Source organism: Ranitomeya imitator, chromosome 4 (assembly GCF_032444005.1).
Source record: "Ranitomeya imitator isolate aRanImi1 chromosome 4, aRanImi1.pri, whole genome shotgun sequence".
Classification (NCBI taxonomy): Eukaryota; Metazoa; Chordata; class Amphibia; order Anura; family Dendrobatidae; genus Ranitomeya; species Ranitomeya imitator.
In genome coordinates this window covers 537,378,452-537,405,384 of record NC_091285.1, presented here as the reverse complement: position 1 = coordinate 537,405,384, position 26,933 = coordinate 537,378,452, and the positions used below count along the sequence as shown (strand labels likewise).

The window sequence follows — 26,933 nt, the reverse complement described above, 5'->3', positions numbered from 1 at the left end:
GGTCGGCACAGGATCCTCTGGGGGAGGAGGAAACTAACATTTTTAAATAGGTATGAGAACCACATCAACATTACAATTCAACATCCTCAAAATTCTACTGCCATAGAGAGAAGCCAACTGGGTTGCCCTCTTTTAGCTGCAGTTTACATGTGTTCAAACCTACTGCAAAAATGTATGTAATAAAAAATAAAAAAAAAAATTCTGAAATATTTAAATCTTTTAAATTCAGCGATAACTTTTACCCCTATAAAAAAAAGTCACAATTATTCATTTATAGTCAACATTCAGCTAGATTTGTGCTCTTTTAAGAATAATTTTCAGTTACTTAAAAAAAAAAGTCTTTCAGGTCGTAATTCTTGTAAAATGCCGAAAAATATTTAGGAACACAGTGGAGTACAAATGTGTTCTATTATTGAGATATATTCTACTAAAAATAAGCAGAAAAGTGCAATTGCGAGTGCCTAGTGGAAATCATTGATTTACTCAACATTGCCACGTCTCGTCCTGAGTGAATTTCAAAAGGCCGCTTTGTTTGAAGCAGCCAGCTAAACTTATTCTAGCACACAGGATGCCAAGATTAAATGTGCACAGTGCTTCTCATTGAGAGGCTTGCTTTGGAACACATAGAACACAATTTTCTTTGGTCGACAGCTGTAAAAATATCAAATTCATTTTCTGCAGCCATATTTCCTAATAAAAATTTCTACTTGATCTTTGATTAAATGTAGCGGTTTTACGGGCTTTCTAGGTTTTGATTGTTGGGTGTCAAAATGTAGTAGGATATTCTACTTTTAATATGACGTCATAAATGTAAGTCTGAAATGCCTAATTGAAAAACTCGAATCTTTGAACTCTAATTAGAATTCTAATCACCTAACCTCCAATATCACATCTGTCCTCTTATGTTATACTCAAAGGTGTCAAAAGAGTTACTGTAAGATCCAAGGTTCCTGATGGAGTAGACAGAGCTCTCACACCTGAGGTTGAGTAACTGGCTGGTATTTCTGTTTTAACGTGTGAAAAAAATGTTTGTGTGTGCATTTGTATATATAATGTATAATTGTACCTTAAAATATGTTTGCCCATTAAAATTACTATTTTGGCAGTTAACCTCCATTGCACAGGAATATTGTAGACTAGATGGTGGCCCGATTCTAACGCATCGGGTACTCTAGAATATGCATGTCCACATAGCATATAGCACAGCCACGTAGTATATTGCCCAGCCACGTAGTATATTGCCCAGCCATGTAGTATATTGCCCAGCCACGTAGTATATTGCCCAGTGACGTACTATATTGCCCAGCTACGTAGTATATTGCCCAGCTACGTAGTATATTGCCCAGTGACGTAGTATTTTGCCTGTTTTGACCTGGTGGTTAGGACAATAATGGACCAGGTGGTAAAGAGCACACGGAAGACCTGATAGTTAATAATAATAAAGGACAAGCTCTGGGACGTGGGAACTCTGCTGACCGCAATCCCTAATCTTATCACACACACTAGAAATAGCCGTGGATAGCTCCTAACGCTCCCTATGCAACTCGTCACAGCCTAAGAAGTAGCTAGCCCTAAAGATAGAAAAATAAAGCCTACCTTGCCTCAGAGAAATTCCCCAAAGGAAAAGGCAGCCCCCCACATATAATGACTGTGAGTAAAGATGAAAATCACAAACAAATAGATGAAATAGATTTTAGCAAAGAGAGGCCAGACTTACTGAACAGACCGAGGATAGGAAAGGTAACTTTGCGATCAGCACAAAAACCTACAAAAGACCACGCAGAGGGCGCAAAAAGACCCTCCGCACCGACTCACGGTGCGGAGGCGCTCCCTCTGCGTCCCAGAGCTTCCAGCAAGCAAGACAAAAATCAAAATAGCAAGCTGGACAGAAAAATAGCAAACAAGAGAAAAACAAGCAGGAACTTAGCTTCTGCTGGAGAAGACAGGTCACAAGAACGATCCAGGAGCGAACAGACCAATACTGGAACATTGACAGGAGGCATGGAGCAATGATCTAAGTGGAGTTAAATAGAGCAGCCAGCTAACGAATTAACCTCGTCACCTGTGGAAGGAAACTCAGAAGCCGCAGCCCCACTCACAACCACCAGAGGAAGCCCATGGACAGAACCAGCCGAAGTACCTTTCATGACCACAGGAGGGAGCTTGACAACAGAATTCACACCAGTACCCCCCCTTGAGGAGGGGTCACCGAACCCTCACCAGAGCGACCAGGATGAGCCAAATGAAAGGCACGAACCAGAACGGCAGCATGAACATCAGAGGCAAAGACCCAGGAATTATCTTCCTGACCATAACCCTTCCACTTGACCAGGTACTGGAGTTTCCGTCTCAAAATACGAGAATCCAAAATCTTCTCCACCACATACTCCAACTCCCCCTCAACCAACACCGGGGCAGGAGAATCAACGGATGGAACCACAGGCGCCACGTATCTCCGCAACAACGACCTATGGAACACATTATGGATGGCAAAAGAAGCTGGAAGGGTCAAACGAAATGACACAGGATTGAGAACCTCAGAAATCTTATACAGACCAATGAAACGAGGCTTAAACTTAGGAGAGGAAACCTTCATAGGAACATAACGAGATGACAACCAAACCAAATCCCCAACACGAAGTCGGGGACCCACACAGCGCCGGCGGTTAGCGAAACGTTGAGCCTTCTCCTGGGACAATGTCAAATTGTCCACCACATGAGTCCAAATCTGCTGCAACCTATCCACCACAGTATCTACACCAGGACAGTCCGAAGACTCAACCTGCCCTGAAGAGAATTGAGGATGGAAACCAGAATTGCAGAAAAACGGCGAAACCAAAGTAGCCGAGCTGGCCCGATTATTAAGGGCGAACTCAGCCAAAGGCAAAAAGGACACCCAATCATCCTGATCAGCAGAAACAAAGCATCTCAGATATGTTTCCAAAGTCTGATTAGTTTGTTCGGTTTGGCAATTTGTCTGAGGATGGAAAGCCGAGGAAAAAGACAAATCAATGCCCATCCTAGCACAAAAGAATCGCCAAAACCTCGAAACAAACTGGGAACCTCTGTCCGAAATGATGTTCTCCGGAATGCCATGTAAACGAACCACATGCTGGAAAAACAATGGCACCAAATCAGAGGAGGAAGGCAATTTAGACAAGGGTACCAAATGGACCATCTTAGAGAAACGATCACAAACCACCCAAATGACCGACATCTTTTGAGAGACAGGGAGATCCGAAATAAAATCCATAGAAATATGCGTCCAGGGCCTCTTCAGGACCGGCAAGGGCAAAAGCATCCCACTGGCACGAGAACAGCAGGGCTTAGCCCGAGCACAAGTCCCACAGGACTGCACAAAAGAACGCACATCCCGTGACAAAGACGGCCACCAAAAGGATCTAGCCACCAAATCTCTGGTACCAAAGATTCCAGGATGACCAGCCAACACCGAACAATGAACCTCAGAGATAACTCTAGTAGTCCATTTATCAGGGACAAACAGTTTCTCCGCTGGGCAACGGTCAGGTCTATCAGCCTGAAATTTTTGCAGCACCCGCGGCAAATCAGGGGAGATGGCAGACAAAATTACCCCTTCTCTGAGAATACCCGCCGGCTCAGGAACACTCGGAGAGTCGGGCACAAAACTCCTTGACAGGGCATCAGCCTTCACATTCTTAGAGCCCGGAAGGTACGAAACCACAAAATCAAAACGGGAGAAAAATAGCGACCAACGAGCCTGTCTAGGATTCAACCATTTGGCAGACTCGAGATAAGTCAAATTCTTGTGATCCGTCAAGACCACCACGCGATGCTTGGCTCCTTCAAGCCAATGATGCCACTCCTCGAATGCCCACTTCATGGCCAACAACTCTCGATTGCCAACATCATAACTGTGCTCAGCAGGCGAAAACTTTCTAGAAAAGAAGGCACATGGTTTCATCACCGAGCCATCAGAACTTCTTTGCGACAAAACAGCCCCTGCTCCAATCTCAGAAGCATCAACCTCGACCTGAAACGGGAGCGAAACATCTGGCTGGCACAACACAGGGGCAGAAGAAAAACGACGCTTCAACTCCTGAAAAGCTTCCACAGCCACAGAAGACCAATTGACCACATCAGCACCCTTCTTGGTCAAATCAGTCAACGGTTTAGCAACACTAGAAAAATTACTGATGAAGCGACGATAAAAACTAGCAAAGCCCAGGAACTTTTGCAGACTCTTCACAGATGTCGGCTGAGTCCAATCATAAATGGCCTGGACTTTAACAGGGTCCATCTCGATAGTAGAAGGGGAAAAAATGAAACCCAAAAATGAAACCTTCTGAACTCCAAAGAGACACTTTGACCCCTTCACAAACAAAGAATTAGCACGAAGGACCTGGAACACCATTCTGACCTGCTTCACGTGAGACTCCCAATCATCCGAGAAGACCAAAATATCATCCAAATATACAATCAGGAATTTATCCAGGTACTCTCGGAAGATGTCATGCATAAAGGACTGAAATACTGATGGAGCATTGGAAAGCCCGAATGGCATAACCAGGTACTCAAAATGGCCCTCGGGCGTATTAAATGCTGTTTTCCATTCATCGCCCTGTTTAATATGCACAAGATTATACGCTCCTCGAAGATCTATCTTGGTGAACCAACTAGCCCCTTTAATATGAGCAAACAAATCAGACAGCAGCGGCAAAGGATACTGAAAAGTGACTGTAATTTTATTAAGAAGGCGGTAATCAATACAAGGTCTCAAAGAACCATCCTTCTTGGCCACAAAAAAGAACCCTGCTCCTAACGGCGATGACGACGGGCGAATATGACCTTTCTCCAAGGATTCCTTTATATAACCCCGCATAGCGGCATGTTCTGGCACAGATAAATTGAACAGTCGGCCCTTAGGAAACTTACTACCAGGAATCAAATTAATAGCACAATCGCAATCCCTATGAGGAGGTAGGGCACTGGATTTGGGCTCATCAAATACATCCCGGTAATCCGACAAAAACTCCGGGACTTCAGAAGGAGTGGACGACGAAATAGACAAAAATGGAACATCACCATGTACCCCCTGACAACCCCAGCTGGACACAGACATAGATTTCCAATCCAATACTGGATTATGGACCTGTAGCCATGGCAACCCCAAAACGACCACATCATGCAGATTATGCAACACCAAAAAGCGAATATCTTCCTGATGTGCAGGAGCCATGCACATGGTCAATTGGGTCCAGTACTGAGGCTTATTCTTGGCCAAAGGCGTAGCATCAATTCCTCTCAATGGAATAGGATACTGCAAGGGCTCCAAGAAAAAAACACAGCGCCTAGCAAACTCCAAGTCCATCAAATTCAGGGCAGTGCCTGAATCCACAAATGCCATAAGAGAATAGGACGACAAAGAGCAAATCAGAGTAACGGAAAAAAGAAATTTCGACTGTACCGTACCAATGGTGGCAGACCTAGCGAACCGCTTAGTGCGCTTAGGACAATCGGAGATAGCATGAGTGGAATCACCACAGTAAAAACACAGCCCATTCCGACGTCTGTGTTCTTGCCGTTCAGCTCTGGTCAAAGTCCTATCACATTGCATAGGCTCAGGTCTATGCTCAGATAATACTGCCAAATGGTGCACAGCTTTACGCTCACGCAGGCGTCGATCGATCTGAATGGCCAAGGACATAGACTCATTCAGACCAGCAGGCATGGGAAATCCCACCATGACATCCTTAAGGGCTTCAGAGAGACCCTTTCTGAAAATTGCTGCCAGGGCACATTCATTCCACTGAGTGAGTATAGACCACTTCCTAAACTTCTGACAATATATCTCTACCTCATCCTGACCCTGACACAGAGCCAGCAAGATTTTCTCTGCCTGATCCACTGAATTTGGTTCATCATAAAGCAATCCAAGCGCCAGAAAAAACGCATCAACATCACGCAATGCCGGATCTCCTGGCGCAAGGGAAAATGCCCAGTCTTGAGGGTCGCCACATAACAAAGAAATAATGATTTTCACTTGTTGAACAGGGTCACCTGAGGAGCGAGGTTTCAAAGCAAGAAACAATTTACAATTATTTTTGAAATTCAGAAACTTAGATCTATCCCCAAAAAACAAATCAGGAATTGGAATCCTAGGCTCTGACATCGGCTTCTGAACCACAAAATCTTGAATGTTTTGTACCCTTGCAGTGAGATTATCCATCCAAGAGGACAGACCTTGAATGTCCATATCTACACCTGTATCCTGAACCACCCAGAGGTCTAGGGGAAAAGAAAGGCAAAACACAGTGCAAAGAAAAAAAAATGGTCTCAGAACTTCTCTTATCCCTCTATTGAGATGCATTAATACTTTGGGCCACCTGTACTGTTATGACCTGGTGGTTAGTACAATAATGGACCAGGTGGTAAAGAGCACACGGAAGACCTGATAGTTAATAATAATACAGGACAAGCTCTGGAACGTGGGAACTCTGCTGACCGCAATCCCTAATCCTATCACACACACTAGAAATAGCCGTGGATTGCTCCTAACGCTCCCTATGCAACTCGACACAGCCTAAGAACTAGCTAGCCCTAAAGATAGAAAAATAAAGCCTACCTTGCCTCAGAGAAATTTCCCAAAGGAAAAGGCAGCCCCCCACATATAATGACTCTGAGTAAAGATGAAAATCACAAACAAAGAGATTAAATAGATTTTAGCAAAGAGAGGCCAGACTTACTGAACAGACCGAGGATAGGAAAGGTAACTTTGCGATCAGCACAAAAACCTACAAAAGACCACGCAGAGGGCGCAAAAAGACCCTCCGCACCGACTCACGGTCCGGAGGCGCTCCCTCTGCGTCCCAGAGCTTCCAGCAAGCAAGACAAAAATCAAAATAGCAAGCTGGACAGAAAAATAGCAAACAAGAGAAAAACAAGCAGGAACTTAGCTTCTGCTGGAGAAGACAGGTCACAAGAACGATCCAGGAGCGAACAGACCAATACTGGAACATTGACAGGTGGCATGAAGCAAAGATCTAAGTGGAGTTAAATAGAGCAGCCAGCTAACGAATTAACCTCGTCACCTGTGGAAGGAAACTCAGAAGCCGCAGCCCCACTCACAACCACCAGAGGAAGCCCATGGACAGAACCAGCCGAAGTACCATTCATGACCACAGGAGGGAGCTTGACAACAGAATTCACAACAATTGCCCAGTGACATAGTATATTGGCCAGCTACGTAGTATATTGCCCAGTGAAGTAGTATATTGCCCAGCCACGTAGTATATTGCCCAGTCACATAGTATGTAGTATATTGCCCAGCCACGTAGTACATTGCCCAGCCACATAGTATATTGCCCAGTCACGTAGTATATTGCCCAGCCATATAGAATATTGCCCAGTTACGTACTATATTGCCCAGCTACATAGTATCTTGCCCAGCCATGTAGTATATTGCCCAGTAACGTAGTATATTGCCCAGTCACATAGTATATTGCCCAGCCACATAGTATATTGCCCAGCAACGTAGTATATTGCCCAGCCACGTAGTGTATTGCCCAGTCATGTACTATATTGCACAGCCCACGTAGTATAAAGCACAGCCCATGTAGTATATTGCACAGCCCATGTAGTATATTGCATAGGCAGCAGCATCAATAGTAAAACGTTGGTCACTCAGGATTAATAGCAGCGTTAACCGAGTACGTTACACCACGGTATAGCACGGTCGGTTAATGCTGCCATTAACCCTGTGTGAGCGGTGACCGGACGGGAGTATGGAGGGGGCACTGACTGCGGGGAGGAAGGAGCGACCATGTTACCACCGGACAGTGCCCGTCGCTGATTGGTCGTGGCTGTTTTGCCGCGACCAATCAGCGACTTGCATTTCCATGATAGACAGAGGCCGTGACCAATAAATATCCATGACAGACAGACAGACAGATGAAAGTGACCCTTAGACAATTATATAGTAGAGTCACATCACTGGTACAGTTACAGTTAGGCCCATATATATTTGGACAGAGACAACATTTTTCTAACTTTGGTTATAGACATTGCCACAATGAATTTTAAACAAAACAATTCAGATGCAGTTGAAGTTCAGACTTTCATCTTTCATTTGAGGGTATCCACATTAAAATTGGATGAAGGGTTTTGGAGTTTCCGCTCCTTAACATGTGCCACCCTGTTTTTAAAGGGCCAAAAGTATTTGGACAATTGACTCCAAGGCTATTTCATGGACAAGTGTAGGTAATCCCTTCATTATGTCATTCTCAATTAAGCAGATAAAAGGCCCGGAGTTGATTTGAGGTGTGGTGCTTGCATATGGAAAGTTTTGCTGTGAAGTAAACATGCGGTTAAAGGAGCTCTCCATGCAGGTGAAACAAGCCATCCGTAAGCTGCGAACACAGAAAAAACCCATCTGAGAAATTGCTACAATATTAGGAGTGGCAAAATCTACAGTTTGGTACATCCTGAGAAAGAAAGCAAGCACTGGTGAACTCATCAATGCAAAAAGACCTGGGTGCCCACGGAAGACAACAGAGGTGGATGATCGCAGAATAATCTCCATGGTGAAGAGAAACCCCTTCACAACAGCCAACCAAGTGACCAACACTCTCCAGGAGGTCGGCGTATCAATATCCAAATCTACCATAAAGAGAAGACTGCATGAAAGTAAATACAGAGGATTCACTGCACGGTGCAAGCCACTCATAAGCATCAAGAATAAAAAGGCTAGTCTGGACTTTACTAAAAAAAATCTAAAAAAGCCAGCACAGTTCTGGAAGAACATTCTTTGGACAGATGAAACCAAGATCAACCTCTATTAGAATGATGGAAAAAGAAAAGTATGCCGAAGGCGGGGTACAGCTCATGATCCAAAGCATACCACATCATCTGTAAAACACGGTGGAGGCAGTGTGATGGCTTGGGCATGCATGGCTGCCAGTGGCACTGGGTCACTAGTGTTTATTGATGATGTGACACAGGACAGAGCAGCCGAATGAATTCTGAGGTATTCAGAGACATACTGTGTGCTCAGATCCAGCCAAATGCAGCAAAACTGATTGCTCGTCGTTTCATGCTACAGATGGACAATGACCCAAAACATAAAGCCAAAGCAACTCAGGAGTTTATTAAAGCAAAGAAGTGGAATATTCTTGAATGGCGAAGTCAGTCACCTGATCTCAACCCAATTGAGCATGCATTTCACTTGTTAAAGACTAAACTTCAGACAGAAAGGCCCACAAACAAACAGCAACTGAAAACCACCGCAGTGAAGGCCTGGCAGAGCATCAAAAAGGAGGAAACACAGCCTCTGGTGATGTCATTGCCAACAAAGGGTTTTCAACCAAGTACTAAAAATGAACATTTTATTTAAAATTATTGAATCTGTCCAATTACTTTTGGTCCCTTTAAAAACAGGGTGACACATGTTAAGGAGCTGAAACTCCTAAACCCTTCATCCAATTTTAATGTGGATAACCTCAAATGAAAGCTGAAAATCTGAACTTCAACTGCATCTGAATTGTTTTGTTTAAAATTCATTGTGGTAATGTCTATAACCAAAATTAGAAAAATGTTGTCTCTGTCCAAATATATATGGACCTAACTGTACAATCAAAATTATTCAAAACCTATTTCAAGCTAGCTTTAGCAAAAATTTCTGCTGTTTGCAATAACCCAAAAGCACAAGAAATATGGAAGTAGCTCAACACAAGTAACGCAACAAATATTTTTTCCAAATTCAGCCTAAAATGCCACTTTTAATGACTAATGCAGTCTCAGAATTTTTCACCCCTTTGATTATAAGCCACTTTATTACTTAGTATATTAATTTTGCAAATGTAATAGATAGCAAGACACCAGTTTCTGGTATCTAGAGTCTTAGCCCATTCCTCATAGGCAGTCGCTTCCAGTTCACTAATATTGTGTTTATTGGCTGCACTTTCCTTCTTCAAATCCCACCAAAGATTTTCTATGGGGTTCAATTTAAGTGACTATGATAGCCACTCCATAATCGTTCATGACTTATTGTCCTTATAAAAAGTCCAATGATGTCTAAGTATCATAGATAGATGGACAGATGGAGAAATAGACAAATAGATTTAGATTTACATTCTGTAAGTGAACATACACATTAATAATTTAAAATATTAAATAGCATTAAAAATCAGCCTAGCAAGCCAACTTTCTTAACGTTTCCTATACACATAGGCCTATAGTAAAATCCACACCAAGCAGAAAACTTAGATAATAATAAATGGTAAAATAGGACACTCACTAATAACATTACATGTTCAGTTCCTTTGATGCAAGTGCAGACTAGCTTCTTTTAGAAACTGATATTAACGATGTTGTCTGGGATTGACATATTGGTTGCCTATCCATAGGATCTCATCAATATGTCATCTGGTGGGGTCCAATACACGACAACATGACTGATTGCCTGAAATTTACTGCTTATATCCAGTCATTGCTAAAGCAAATTCAAGCCCTTTGTGGGTGTGGTGAGTGTCGGGCCCCCACTAATCAGCTGAAATTCCCCATGGCATCAGGCAGGTGTAAAGGTACCGTCACACTAGACGATATCGCTAGCGATCCGTGACGTTGCAGCGTCCTCGCTAGCGATATCGTCCAGTGTGACAGGCAGCAGCGATCAGAATCCTGCTGTGCTGTCGCTGGTCGGGGAAGAAAGTCCAGAACTTTATTTCGTCGCTGGACTCCCCGTAGACATCGCTGAATCGGCGTGTGTGACACCGATTCAGCGATGTCTTCACTGGTAACCAGGGTAAACATCGGGTAACTAAGCGCAGGGCCGCGCTTAGTAACCCGATGTTTACCCTGGTTACCATCCTAAAGTAAAAAAAAACAAACGCTACATACTTACCTACAGCCGTCTGTCCTCCAGCGCTGTGCTCTGCACTCCTCCTGTACTGGCTGTGAGCGTCGGTCAGCCGGAAAGCAGAGCGGTGACGTCACCGCTCTGCTTTCCGGCCGCTGTGCTAACAGTCAGTGCAGGAGGAGAGCAGAGCACAACGCTGGAGGACAGACGGCTGTAGGTAAGTATGTAGCGTTTGTTTTTTTTTACTTTAGGATGGTAACCAGGGTAAACATCGGGTTACTAAGCGCGGCCCTGCGCTTAGTTACCCGATGTTTACCCTGGTTACCGGCATCGTTGGTCGCTGGAGAGCGGTCTGTGTGACAGCTCTCCAGCGACCAAACAGCGACGCTGCAGCGATCCGGATCGTTGTCGGTATCGCTGCAGCGTCGCTAAGTGTGACGGTACCTTAAGCTATGTATGAGTCAGAGCACAGCAGCACTTAATCGCCTATTTACCTAAATAGGAAATTGGTGTCAGATACCCACCATTCTCTTATTGATGACCTATCCTAGAATAGGTCATCAATAATAAAACACATTTGTACTATTGTATGAATAGGATATCAATATGTCAGTTTCAGAAAACCCACTGTCTTTTGTGCAATTGGCAAACTGATTTGGTCTTCAGCCTATGCGCCATTGATGAATAAGCCCACGGTGTCCTCTAGCTTAGCGACACAACTTAGTGTAAAGGCCCCTAGTCAAACTTATGATGTACCACTTCCTACTGGTGACACAACCCACACTCTCAAGTCAGCATCAGGCTGTTATGAGCCTAAACTGACACTGGTTGCTCATTCAGTTACTTTACATCTCAGAAGCAAAATGTTCTTGCTGCCAGCTAAGAAGACGGCTCCAGAAATTCAGCAATTTAGAACCAAAAGTGCACCATCATATTACATATAATGCAGTATCATACCTACACAGTGTAACATATACAGTTTTCGTTTTTTTGCCCCGTGCTGAGTGGCCCGCCGGAGTTTCAGAAATGCTTCCAGTAGGCCAAGCAGAGCCTACTGGGTCGAGAAGCAAGACCTTCTGGTACAGTATCTCCATTATGGAAATCATTTGACTTTCCATGCGAAGATACACTCATTGGCAAATGTATACAATGTGCTCTGCCAAGTCATTTGTATATTCATCCAACTCCTCTCTCTGTTTCATACTCTATTTTGAGACCAGAAGACCATGGTGACCACAACATTATTTAACGAGCCTGTGAGGCTCTGACATGGTGGTACCACATTATAAAATGGTGCTGTTGCTAAAAGATAGCATTGTGACAAAATATAGTAAAAAAAGATGGTGGCCGGATTCTAACGCATCGGGTATTCTAGAATATATATGTAGTTTATTTATGAAGATTTTAGAATAATACAATGAATACACAGAATTCGGCTGGCCGGGCGTGACCAATTAGCGAAGCATGGTTCAAATCCCGTGCCAGTTCACGGCCGGAGTGCGCGTGTCACTGATTGTTTGCAGCCGGCCACGTAGAATATAGCACAGCCACAGAGTATATAGTATAGCCATGTGGTATACAGCAGCCCACATAGCATATAAAATAGCCACATAGTATATAACACAGCTCACGTAGTATATAACAGCCCACATCGCATATATAGCACAGCCACATAGTATATGACACAGCCCACCCAGTATATAACACAGCCCACATAGTGCATAACATAGTCACGTAGTGTATAGCAAAGCCCATGTAGTATATTGCACAGCCACGTTGTATGTAGCACAGCCCACATAGTATATTGCATAGCCACATAGTATATTGCACAGCCCACGTAGTTTACTGCACAGCCCACGTAGTATATAGCACAGCCACATAGTATATAGCATAGTCACGTAGTATATTGCACAGCCCATGCATTATATTACACAGCCACATAGTATATAACAGCCCACGCAGTATAATCCAGCTTTGTAGTGTATAACACAGCCCACGTAGTGCATAACACAGCAATGTAGTATATAACACAGCCCACATAGTATATTGCACAGCCACGTAGTATGTAGCACAGCCCACGTAGTATATTGCACAGCCCACGTATATTGCACAGCCACATAGTATATTGCACATCCACGTAGTATATTGGACAGCCACGTAGTATATTGCACAGCCACGTACTATATTGCACAGCCAGGTAGTATATTGCACAGCCCACGTAGTATATAACACAGCCCATGCAGTATATAACACATCCCATAAGACTCATGTAGTATATAGCACAGCCAAGTAGTATATTGCACAGCCACGAAGTATATTGCACAGCCACGTAGTTTATAGCACAGCCACGTAGTATATTGCACAGTCCATGTAGTATATAGCAGAACCCATGTAGTGTATAACACAGCCCACGTGGTATATTGCACAGCCACGTAATATGAAGCAGAGCCCATTGTAGTATATTGCACAACCCTCTTAGTATATTGCACAGCCCACGCTGTATATTGCACAAACACATAGTATATTGCACAGCCACGCAATATATTGCACAGCCACGTAGTATATTGCACAGCCCACACAGTATATTACACAGCTATGTAGTATATTACACAGTCCACGTAGTATATAACAGCCCATGCAGTATATAACCCAGCCCACGTAGTATATAACACAGCCACATAGTATATAACACAGCCAACGTAGTATATTGCACAGCCACATAGTATGTAGCAGAGCCCACGCACGTAGTATATTGCAGAGCCAAGTAGTATATTGCACAGCCACATAATATATTGCACAGCCACATAATATATTGGACAGCCACATAGTATTTTGCACAGCCCACATAGCTTATTGCACAGCCACATAGTATATTGCACAGCCACGTAGTATATTGCAAAGCCCACATAGTATATTGTACAGCCCACACAGTATATAACACTGCCCATGCAGTATATAGCACAGCCCACGCAGTATATTACAACCCCATCATATATTGCACAGCCCATGTAGTATATTGCACAGCCAACATAGTATATAGCACAGCGACATAATAAATAACACGGCCCATGCAGTATATAACACAGCCCACGTAGTCCCACGTAGTACACAGCACAGTCAAGTAGTATATTGCACAGCAACATAGTATATTGCACAGCCACGTAGTGTATAGCACAGCCACGTAGTATATTGCACAGTCCACATAGTATATAGCACAGCCCATGCAGTATAGAGCACAACCACTTAGTATATTGCACAGCCGATGCAGTATATTGCAGAGCCGACGCAGCATATAACACATCCCATGCAGTATGTAACACAGCCCACGCAGTATATTACACAGCCACATAGTATATTACACAGCCCACGTAGTATATAGAACAGCCATGTATGATATTACACAGCCAATGTAGTATATAACACAGCCTATGCAGTATATAGCACTGCTTACATAGTATATAACACAGCCCACGCAGTATAAAGCAATGTGGGCACCATATCCCTGTTAAAAAAAAGAATTAAAATAAAAAATAGTTATATACTCACCCTCCGTTGGCCCACAGATCCAGCCCTGGCCTTTCCTCGCGCCGCTCCGGTCCCAAGTGGCAATAACACGTGATGATGTAGCGGTCTCACGAGACTGCTACGTCATCTCCGGTCATTGCCGCAATGCATTCTGGGGACCGGAGCGGTGCGCGAGGAGCGAGAAAGGCCTGTGCTGGATCCGGGGGCCGTCGGAGGGTGAGTATATAATGATTTTTTTATTTTTTTTATTATTTTTAACATTATATGTTTTTACTATTGATGCTGCATAAGCAGCATCAGTAGTAAAAAGTTGGTCACACAGAGGGTTAATGGAAGCGTTAACGGACTGCCTTACACCACTTTATGCCGCGGTGTTAGGCAGTCTGGTTAACGCTATGTGGGCGCTGACTGGGGGGGAGTAGGGAGGGGGCACTGACTGCAGGGGAGGAGGGAGGAGCCAATTCATGGCCAGACTGTGCCCGTCGATGATTTGTCGCGGCCTTGGGCCGCGACCAATCAGCGACGTGGGATTTCCAAGACAGACAGACAGACAGAAGTGACCCTTAGACAATTATTTAGAAGATAAGGATTTCACACAGATGAAAATAACTTTTCAAATACACCTATAAGTTAAAGAGGAATAACCAACATCCAAACTAAAAATGCTTAATTTTCATTGTTTCTAAAATTGACATCCAGGAAAGATTTTTTTCCATCTATTTAAACTACACTGTTGATATGAGTTTGAATTTTTCATTTATTCATATCAATCAAGAAGAATATTTACATTATTAAAACTAAAAGCTTATTGGTTGCTATGGGTTACTGAATTTCAATTTTTTACCTCCCTTTTGCATTCTCAGTGATAACACAATGACATGCTCAATCTATCGCACTACCATTCTCCTTTTTCTTAGTTAGATGTTGGTAGACCTTTTAGCATATTTATGACTATTTAAGTATTTATTGATTCTAGCTCTTTTGTTCTAGTTAATTCTAAGAATTTCATTTCCACAGTAAGTATATTATTTTTAAAAGAATCCTGCTGTTTTGTTCATTAATTAGAAATAAATATTCTAAAAGCTTCTCTTTTGTTCCATCTTACATTTTATGAGAGCAAGATTACAAGCAATGTCCAGCTATTTAATCAAAATTATTTGTAGAGATAGGCCTGAGGACTCTCTTTCAAGACATGATATATTTTCTTAAAAAATATACAACTACTAGATGGTGGCCCGATTCTAACGCATCGGGTATTCTAGAATATGTATTTATGTATGTATATAGCAGCCACATAGTATATAGCACAGGCCACATAGTATATAGGAGCCATGTAGTATATAGCAGACAAATACTACGTGGCCTGTGCTATATACTATGTGGCTGCTATATACATACATATTGTAGAATACCCAATGCGTTAATAGTTAATACAGGCCACACAATATATAACAGTGGCCACGCAGTATATAGCAGCCACATACTATATAACACAGCCCACGCAGTATATAGCAGCCACGTAGTATATCACACTGCCCACGCAGTATATAGCAGCCACGCAGTATATAACACTGCTCACGCAGTATATAGCAGCCACGTAGTATATAACACTGCCCACGCAGTATATAGCAGCCACGTAGTATATAGCACTGCCCACGCAGTATATAGCAGCCACGCAGTATATAACACTGCCCACACAGTATATAGCAGCCACGCAGTATATAACACTGCCTATGTAGTATATAGCACAGCCCACGGAGTATATCACACAGCCCACATAGTATATAACACTGTCAATGTAGTATATAGCAGCCACGCGGTATCTAACACAGCCCAAGTAGTATACAGCAGTGTGGGCACCATATCCCTGTTAAAAAAATAATTAAAATAAAAAATAGTTATATACTCACCCCTGGGATCCAGCGAAGCTCCGGCGATATGCGCAGAGACCACTAAGTCTTCTGGGTAATTTCGCAATGCATCGCCGGGAACGGAAGATGGCGGCCAGCGCGAGCGTCTCGGCGGACAACGGAGGGTGAGTATAGCAGGTTTTTTGTTTTTTTATTATTTTTAGCATTACATTTTTTTACTATTGATGCCACATAAGCAGCATCAATAGTAAAACGTTGGGGACACACAGGGTTTATAGCAGCGGTAACATTACCCCTGGCATAGCGCGGTCAGTTACTGGTGGCATTAACCCTCTGTGAACGGTGACCGGAGGGGAGTATGTGGGCGCCGGGCACTGACTGCGGGGAGTAAGGAGCGGCCATTTTCTTCCGGACTGTGCCCGTTACTGATTGGTCGTGGCTGTTTTGCCGCGACCAATCAGCGACTTGGATTTCCATGACAGACAGAGGCCGCGACCAATGAATATCCGTGACAGAAAGACAGATGGAAGTGACTCTTAGACAATTATATAGTAGATAAAGAATATAATAGCAGTTTTCTGTCTTACTCCTTTGTCCACTGAAATATATACTTCTGACAAGTAACATTTGCATTGCTAGCTGCTAGTATAATAAAAATAACAATTCGTCGGGAGATGTACGATTAAGAAACGTAACCTTTAATAAGTCATATAAATGATTAAAAAAAGCCGGTCATATGAACTACCAACTACCATACTGTCATACTACTACCATACAACCATACTACTACTACTACCATACTACCAACAAAACATACAGAGTGTCGACTGCACGATGTGGGGGGGGTACTCTGACAGATACATTGTATACCACCTATTATGCCTTCCTATAACAATATATATCTGGAAAATCAACCCTTCGTGGCGTGGCAATAAATCTGAAGATGGTGCACTGCAAGAAAAAAATAGGACACCCATTTTAAAACAGCTCCATTCCAATCACCTAGGATCTGGATAAGCTCTCTTGGGAATTGGGCTGTTTTAAAAAGGGTGTCTCCTCCAGCCTTCATCCTACATCCCTATTGGAGGGTCCGCCGAGGAACATATATGTACATTCCTGCACTAAGTACTGTGAGATTGTTCCTATTTTTACTATTGTGAAAGATTATGGCCGGTCCGAATAACTAAAGAAATTGTTACCATCCACCTCTCGTGTCTCCCCTTTTCCTCATAGATTGTAAGCTTGCGAGCAGGGCCCTCATTCCTCCTGGTATCTGTTTTGAACTGTATTTCTGTTATGCTGTAATGTCTATTGTCTGTACAAGTCCCCTCTATAATTTGTAAAGCGCTGCGGAATATGTTGGCGCTATATAAATAAAAATTATTATATTATTATTATTATAAGATTCTTCTAGTTCATCGCACTTATGGTTGTGTGATCAATTTGCTGCTTGAGCATGAGCCTCTTTGGAGAATTAATTGCCAGATACCAGATTGCTTTAAGGTCTATTCTAAGCTAGTGATCCAGACATTTTCATGCAAGATAGACTCATTGGAATTGGTATGTTTTGGACTTTCCTGGCCTAATCCACTTGTACACATGCCAGGTCTTCCAGTCAGACTCCCTATGGTCTTCTGCAGTCATTATTCATTTACACACAGTCCTTATGCTGACATTTTTATGGCTCATTTTCTTCCTCATAAAGTATAACCATTTGCCTCAAAACTGGCCAAATATTCTCCCAGGAAGGTTTTTTCATTCATAGCTTTCCTTGCCATTCAGTGATTTCAGTTTCTGGACATCCCTGTGTGAACTTTAAATATTTATCTGGATTTCCCCTCAATTTATCCTTAACTACACACACAGACTGTTACTGGAACATTAATGTGCTTCAAAATATCAATCTTTCTTCATCCTACCGTGAACAGAATGTACCCAAAATATCACATCTCCTCAGCTTTAGGCACATCTTCATTTAAGGTGATTTTGGTATGATCCAGACTGAGATGTCCTTGCCCAGACTGACATTTCCATGCCACTCGCCATTCTTAAGAGTATTAGAGAAAACACAAATGAGTTATTTTGAAGGGTACTGAGAGATTTTTACTGTTACATTCTTCTTCCCACTAGAGCATCTTTTATTCTCATCTTGCGAGGCATTGTGGTTTTCACCAGGTGTACAACCTTGATGTCATCGTTTTGGGCACCCAGTTGTCATGACTGTCAGTCCAGTTCCATTCCTCTGAGCACACTTAAACTATGACTGACTGTGAGTGGCTTCATAGGCAATGCCTTTAGGCTGTTGAACGTATTTTGTCTTTTTGTGTCTTGACCCACCTGTCCCCTAGATTTGGTGACTGAGGGTAAAAAAAAAATCAGCTTTGTGTATACCTACAGAGAGAGGGTGGCTAATGTGAGTGATCCCAGTGCATTTAATTTATAACCTAATATACTCTTTTGGCTAAATGGAAATACGGCCCAGGCTACTGTATATTACGTAAAACAAGCTATTGCTGTGCCCCGAAACATAAGTTTTAGAGACTGTCTAATGACTGGATCAGTGACATGCGACATGCAACAGGTCCAAAGTTATTGTGGTGCCCATTTTCAAAAAGAGCTCTAGGCTTTTTCCAGGTAATTATAGACCAATAAGCTTAATGGTGTATTCTCAAGTTTGGAAGTTGTCTTCTATTTACTGGGGATCCAGCCACTGGGAGACACCGAACCCAAGAGCTTGAGCTTTACAAAGACCCATGTGAATGGAGCAATGGTCGATCCTGCACACTGCTGCACCAACCATACATAATGGTACTACTGGAAAAACTGAGCACTTGGATCAGCTGGTGTTTGACACACCCATAAGAATGAATGACAGTGCACATGATCAAATACTACCTCAATCACACAGAGCTTTGCAGAGCCTCCGGGTCTTGGGATCAGTGCAGATCCCAGTGGTCAGACTCCCCTTGATCAGGACATTATCCCCAATTCAATGGATAGGGGATAGCTTCCAAACGTGAGTATATCACTTTAATATCCAATGTAGGAAAATGTTTAAGGTACTTGTAAGGAACTATTGACAGTAGTATGTGATAGAAAACAATATTGCTAGTAACAGCATTAATATCTATAGGCTTAGAAATTAAGGCTTGTAATTTTATTGAAAACTGTCTGAAAGACTGTACCCAGAGTTGGGTGAATGCCTGTTACTCTGAATGGTCTCTGGTTTTAAGTGGTGTACTGTAAGGTTCACTTCTAGGTCTGCGACTTTTTAACCTATTTATTAAGTATATAAAAGTCAGATGCACACGTAAGAATTCTACCAGTTATTGGTCTGCAGGCTTGGAGTCAATCAGTCTTGTCTATGCAAAGTGAAAGAGATGGAAGGATTCTGTAATGGTGATTGACTGTCAGGGAGACCTAAAAGTTAAGGAGCTGACCCTATTTGATTAGGTGACACAGATGAAGCCCCATGAGATCTATTATGTTTATAACAGTAGCTAATGCCTGTCAAGGGAGGTAGGGGAATTGTGAAGCCTAAACTGCTGAGATATAGAGCCAGCACACAGCTACTTTACATAATGACCCCAAACCACATACAACATTTAATTCATAATATGTAGGAGAAAATGCAGTTAGAGGAAATCCATAAACATATCATTATAGACAACATGTTAACCCTCCGTCACATACAATATTCGGACTAACGAGTTCACATACAATGTGCCTGTCAGGCGCCTGCTGGAAAAATACCCATAATATCTAATGTTTGCAATTTCAGTGCTCTAAAAGTGATCAGTGACCTTCATAGGGATGTAATAAAAGAGACTACACATAATCAGTTGCAAAAAAAAACATTTACTTAACATAAAACTAATAACTATGAAATACATACTTTTCAAAACTCCCGCCAAATAGTCCCCAGTTCGACTCTCTCAAAAAAATGTACAAAGAAAATTTTTGAACACAAACTTAATTTTAAGGTACCTTAAGTACTATTAAAAACATATTCAATCAGAAGTAGATGCTGAGGTTTCCCCAGAAAAGTCACACTTGCAGAGCAAAGAGCAAGAATTACACACCATTTTTGCATGTGTCAGGCAAATTGCTTTATGACATTTGAGACATTCATAATTTGAAAGCCTTCTGGTTCCGCTTTCCGTTTGGCAGGTGGTGCATCTCCTTCTCTTGTGAGGTGGTGCAGATGGTGACTTTTCACCATCATCTTCTGGGCGGAACCTTTTGAGCTGAACTTGAAGGCGAGAGGGGATACCGATTGTTTTCACGCTTCTCCTGCGTAGCTCTCCAAGTACTAGTTCATGGGCCAATTTTTTCAGATACAATCGTCTACGGAGTGGTTCAAGCTTGTTTTCAAGATAAATTACTTGTGAATTTATACCACCCAAATTCAACATAGCAAAAAATATGACCATTGGCCAGCGTTTGATGTTTCTGCTGACGTTGAAAGTGGAGCACATCTGATCTGCTGTATCCACACCCCCTTTGGTGGCATTGTAAAATGTAATTATCTCCGTTTTTTTTTCTGCCCCAGTCCCAGGATCGATGGCAGCATCATCATGAAGTGTTGATAGAAGAAGTACGATTTTTTTGGCATGTGGTACATAGGAAACTAAAGCCTTTCCATTATGGAATGCAAACATACTGCTGTACTGTTGTCTCTCTTTCACACTTACAAACTGTGGCGGCAATTCCCTTTTGTTTTTTCTTACAGTTCCCACATATGACAGCTTCTGAATTTTCAGATAATCAATCAGATCACAACTTGTAAACCAATTGTCAGCTGTAATATTGCGACACGATCCAAATAAGGGTTCAGCCAGTCTTTTTACAACATCAATGGGTTTGTTGCTCACACAGTAAGGACCTTCTGGTTGTTTTCCTGCATAAACTTCCAGGTTGTAAGTGTAGGTCTTACTGGCATCAACAAGGGCATACATTTTTATTCCATATTTGTTTGGCTTTGATGGAATATATTGACGAAAGGCACATCTACCACGAAAACCAGGGAGCATTTCGTCAATAGTGAGATTCTCTCCAGGGTAATAACTTTGTTTACAGTTTACAACAAATCTTTGAAATATATCACGAATTAGTGCAAGTCGGTCATGTGTTTTGCGTTCGGTTCGGGTAGTTCTGTCGTCAAACCGAAGGCAACGAATTAGAATCTTGAATCTGTTTATGGACATAACAAGGCTAAATTTTTCAACTCCATCCCCATCTTTACCCCAAAGTTCCTCCAAACTTTGTCTATTTGCCCTATAAGCTCCTGCAAGGTACAGTAATCCAAAAAAAGCACGCAGTTCTATTTCATCTGTGGGCTTGATGGTTCTGTTGCAGATGTACTTGTCCTTTATAATGTCTACATATTGGTTGGTATATGTGACAATAGAGTCCAGAATGTCATCTGTAAATACACTGTTCCAGCATTCAACTGCAGTTTTTGCATTACGTGCAGTTCCTTTTACTGCAGGAAGGTGAGTAATAATGTTTAAAGGTTCCCTACGTTTTTTCTGGAATGGCTTCTTGTTCCATTTAGTATTTTTATCTTTTCCAATATAATATGATCCAACTTCTTCATCCTCACCACTGTCACCATCTTGCTCTGTTTCAGAATCCAGGACACATTCTTCCACCTCATCATGAGAATCAATCTCACTTTCCTCTCCTAAATCCTCATTCAGTGTGAGGTCTCTATCATCTAACAGCATGTTTGTTACTTCCTCAACATCAAGTTGTTTGGATAAATTGTACATTTTCCTCTCCATTTCAGCAGATAATCTGAAGCAAGAGAAGGAATATGTTAGGGAACTACTGTATATGCCTGAGCAGCACACTTTCTTTTATAAAATCTCCCTTATTTCTATGAAATATCCTCACATTTTGTGCTATACATTCATAAAACAAGCTAAATAAACTATTGTGATGAATAAAAACATAAAATACCAACCTTACTGAATGTGACGTATTCACATACAATGAGCCTGAGAGATCTGTGCAGCTATATCCTCTCCCCTGAAGCTCTGAAATCCAACTGTGATATCAGGTTTCACAGACCTTCAAGAGACAGGAGACTACCTGGAGGGAGGGGGTTTCCTCACAATTTGGTGAGGAAGGAGAAATGAAAGTAAAAGAGAAGCGCCTGTCAGATCAGTTGTATGTGACGGAGGGTTAAAGTATAGCCTGCAGATGCTTGTACTGGTCATATGGCACTGAGGGACACATTATTATGTATAATTGTAACAGTAGATATGGACCCTAGTCACTGGTGGTTCAGACATAGTAAAAAGCTAAAATGTACATGTATTTAAAATGTTTTTTCTTGTTTTTGAGTCACTTACAAGAGCTGGAAAAATATCTAAAATCTTCTAGACTCTACACTCTGCAAAATTGCAAAACGATCCGAAAATGAAAAGTGTTATTCATTGTACGGTATATTGGTTAGCTATATAAAAATATCAAACATAAGCCTCATTCACACATGCAATTGTCCAATGTATGAGAGAAACGGATCGATTATTATGATCAGACGCTGATCAGAGATTGATCAGAATTTGATTAGAGTGTTGTCCGGTTTTCTCGTTTGTTGAGAAATTAAGAAAAAAATTCTCTACCTTTTCGAGTGCTGTTCAATTTTTTCACAGGCCCAGAGACTCTCATTGATGATTTTGATTCAACCCCTGGATCAAAATCGGGCATGTCTCCCTGATATTCCGTGAACATCACAGTCCACGAAAAATTATGGACATGTTAACGGCCCCACGGACTATCACAAGTACGAGTGCTATCCATGAAAATCATAGCTAGCGTGCGTGAAAATTGCACATGTGAATGAGGCCTTATTGTAATCAGAGTCTCGGTGGGACCAGTCATCCAAGCATGGACAGAGGCTGTATCTGAGAGTCAATACGTAATACAGAGCACAAGACATAACAGAACTATTATGGATTTATTTGCTTAGTTTTATTTACATTGCCTGGTATTACTTTTAATCTGACTTTTTATGTGTTTATTTTCTTTGACAGGTAAACTATGACCACTTTATTATTAGTGTTCGTGTGTTTGCGTGTCATTGCTGCAGCAATATCTGAGGAGGTTTCAGGTGAGTATTTTTCGGTATTTTGGTAGTACATATTAATATTATCTTTATACATACCCATAGCCTTTGACAGTGTCAATATGTATGAACTAAAAATAACCATATAAAAACACAAATTATCCATGACGTCTCCGGATGTTTATGTGGACATTGGTATTGCATAATCAAACTTCTGCCCAGCTAGGAAAGATCCAGCCTCAGAAGCTGACGAAGATGTGGGGTTGTGACTCGGTGCTGTGTGTAAAAACAGACAGTAGGCATGGGGTAGACTTTCAACTCCATATGGTTGCCAAACAGATGTAATGATGTTTTTAATCAGTGTAACAGACCTAAAATTGAATAATTAGAAGCAAAAATGTTAAAATTAAAGTATTAATAATTTATATTGGCCACAACGATTTATAGTCAACAGCTGCAGTTTATGATCTATCTTCTATGATATACTAATACTTTTTAAAATTAATTTCCAGGTCATGCTGACTTATTAAGCGTAAGTATACCAGCAGAGACTCCACTGGATTATCAGCTAGGAAATTCAATTACCATCCCCTGCTATTTCATGAATGCTTTGGAACATGTGACTGTGTCCCCCTCAACTGCTCCCTTAACACCCAGAATTAAATGGAGCAGACACAACAAAGGACGAGAGACTGTTTTACTGGTAGCCACTGATGGTCAAATTCGTGTAAATGAAGCCTACAAAGAACGCATTTCAATGCCAAACTATCCTCTCATCCCTACTGATGTCAGTTTGGAAATTGTAAACCTATTGTCCAGTGATTCAGGAACCTACCGTTGTGAAGTCATGCATGGAATCGAGGATAGCCAAGACACAGTACAGGTCAATGTGAAAGGTAAATTATTTTACATTTTACAATCGGCATTGCACACCTCTTTAAAGAGAATCTCTCAGCAGGTTTTGCTATGTAATCTGGAAGCAGCATAACATTGGGGATGAGACCCTGATTCCAGCTATATATCAATCACTGGCCTGCTTGTTGCAATTTTGATAGAATCCCAGTTATCTGTTGTAGATGAAGCAGTGCTGTGAATGCTGAGATTTATATAACCCCGCCCACACTTCTGATTAGCAACTTCCTGTCTACACTAGACAGGAAGCTGGGGGGGCGGGGTTATACAGTATAGCCTGACTTGACTGCACGTGACGCCTAGTCCTGTAGTGAAAATCTCCTGCTGATAAAACACTGATTACATTGACATCACACAGCCTAGCAAGTAGCACATCCGTAGAATTAGGCTCTCTGCTACTGTATTTTGCTACTCTCAGATTAATATAGAAAGCTATGGCGTGCAATGAGCAACACTGCTCCTATACCCTCAGAGTTGATAACAAAATATAGCTATGGAGGATATCCCAATGTTAAAACATAACATTTAATACTGTTGAATTAAAAATCTTGGACACTCAACAAAACACAAACATAAAGAAAGTGCTCAACTGAACCAGTGCTCAAAGATAAAAATCGGATCGGTCTCACAGGGGCACAATAGGGAAGATAGCGTAAATAACCCTACCCCTTGCCCATACCCCTGGACCACCATTCTCCAGCTTGGGAGACTGAGAAGCAAACTGCTATATTGATACGTCCGTCTTTATTGGTGAGACCGATCCAATTTTTATCTTTGAGTACTGGTTCACTTGAGCACTTTTGTTTATGTTTGTGTTTTGTTGGGTGTCCAAGATTTTTAATTCAACAGTATTAAAGGTTATGTTTTAACATTGGGATATTCTCCATAGCTATATTTTGTTACTCTCAAATTAAATAGCAAAAACCTTAAATTTATAAGAACCCAAAACCTGCGCACAGGGGCAAAGTTTCACTAGATGAACCAATAATTCAATTGCTGCTTAGTAAATCACTGAGAGATAGTAATTCCATTCAGGTATTATGTACATAAGGGGTGGCCTAATAGTAGACTGGACTATTTTAAATAGCGTTTTAACTGGCTAATTGGTGGCGTCCCCAAATGTATGAACACTGGGAATCAATCCAGATTCTAAAATCTATTACGTGCTGTATAACATTTTCTGCATATAATTTACAGCATATTTTAGCTACAATATTCTGGTCTTTAAAATATGTTTAAGATTTGCATTTTAAGTGTTGTATCTCCATAGGGGTCACTGGAGGTTGTATAAATTTCACTTTACCATTCTGAATTGTAAGCAAGCTAGTTATAATGAATAATGACTTACAGATTGATGTAATGGATAGTTTCTCCAGATTTATAATTTAGTCATGCCCTAATGACAGAGCAGCCGGAAGAGCTGCTCTGTTGATGTAAAACAGCAGAATCGTCAGCAGGGTCTGTAAGTGACCGCTTTAAGCTTGCAGCGGGCAGAACAGGCAAGTAGTAAATAACCACTTGCCTGTCAGCTTTTAGCTCAATAGGAAAACCCCTTTAACAATATTTGTAATCTTTTTCTTTGCTAAAGTCAAAATAATTAACACCTGAATAGTAACATTATACTCATAGTGGAATTATGATAATATTAAACAAACTTGAGTTTCCAACATATAACATAAGCACTGATTAAACATGTTTTTTTTATAATAACCATATAGCTGTCATTACGTGGGTTATTGGCCTTCTAGCCTGAAATCTGGATGTAACAATGCTAAATTAATTCATCTATAAAAGTGTAATGGAGCAGAAGACCACCACTCGGTCACATCATTTAGTGGCCACTCTTGAGTATTGCAGCTTCTTTCGTTTTAATAGGAGCTGATCTACAGTACCCTAAAAAGAGCACTAAACAGTGTGACAAAGAAGTGGTGTTCCACTCTGCTGCCTCATTAACATCTGGCTGCTGTTGAATCCCTTAGAAGCTGACACCCATAACTCTCATCGATCTGATATTGATGACCTATCAGATCATAGGCTCAGTGGTTAGCACTTTTGCTTTGCAGCGCTTGGGTTCTGGATACAAATCCCACCAAGGACAACATCTGCAAGGAGTTTGTATGTTTTGTGTTTGTGTGGGTTTCTTCTGGGTTCTCTGGTTGCTTCCCACTCTCCAAAGATATGTTGAGGACTGTGATAATGATATCTGCAAAGCGCTGTGGAAATAATGGCACTATGAAAGCAACCATAATAATCATAAGGAGACATTATCAAAACACTTGACCCTTTTAAAGAACGACTGAACTTTCACAAAACTTTTGACATAATACAGAGACATGTCATGAGTTTTGATTGGTGGAGGTCAACCAATCTAGAAAGTGAAGGAGCAGAAAAGTTAAACTGAAAGCTTAACTCCTTCAACTCCTTCAAAACTAATGATGGGCTAAATAGAAAGTCTTCCATCTTGGAGGAAAGCAGCCTTCTCTTGAGCTTTTTGCTACTTCATTTTAGCATATAGTTGGGGTCTGAGCTCCCAGACCTCCACAAATCAAAACTTCTGATGTGTATTTTGACCTGTGAAAAGTTTTGTGATGGTGTTGCTACTTTTTACAGCTTCTTTTCTTCACATGACATCTTTATAATTACCATAAATTTGGATATCACCACGCATTGTGTGAAATGATGTTTTCTTTTAGATATATTTTTTTAAATTCATCAT

The 26,933-nt window shown here is 41.5% G+C and overlaps 1 protein-coding gene across 2 annotated transcripts in view; it reads left to right on the top strand.

Annotated features, from left to right (window-relative positions):
* ACAN (aggrecan) overlaps positions 1-26,933 on the top strand; it is a 172,598-nt gene that overhangs the window by 48,812 nt on the left and 96,853 nt on the right. For both annotated transcript variants that reach the window (XM_069766230.1, XM_069766228.1), the window contains exons 2-3: positions 23,274-23,350; positions 23,818-24,201. In XM_069766230.1, the coding sequence (XP_069622331.1) occupies positions 23,281-23,350; positions 23,818-24,201 (454 nt within the window). In that variant the 5' untranslated portion in view covers positions 23,274-23,280. The remainder of the gene's footprint in view (positions 1-23,273; positions 23,351-23,817; positions 24,202-26,933) is intronic.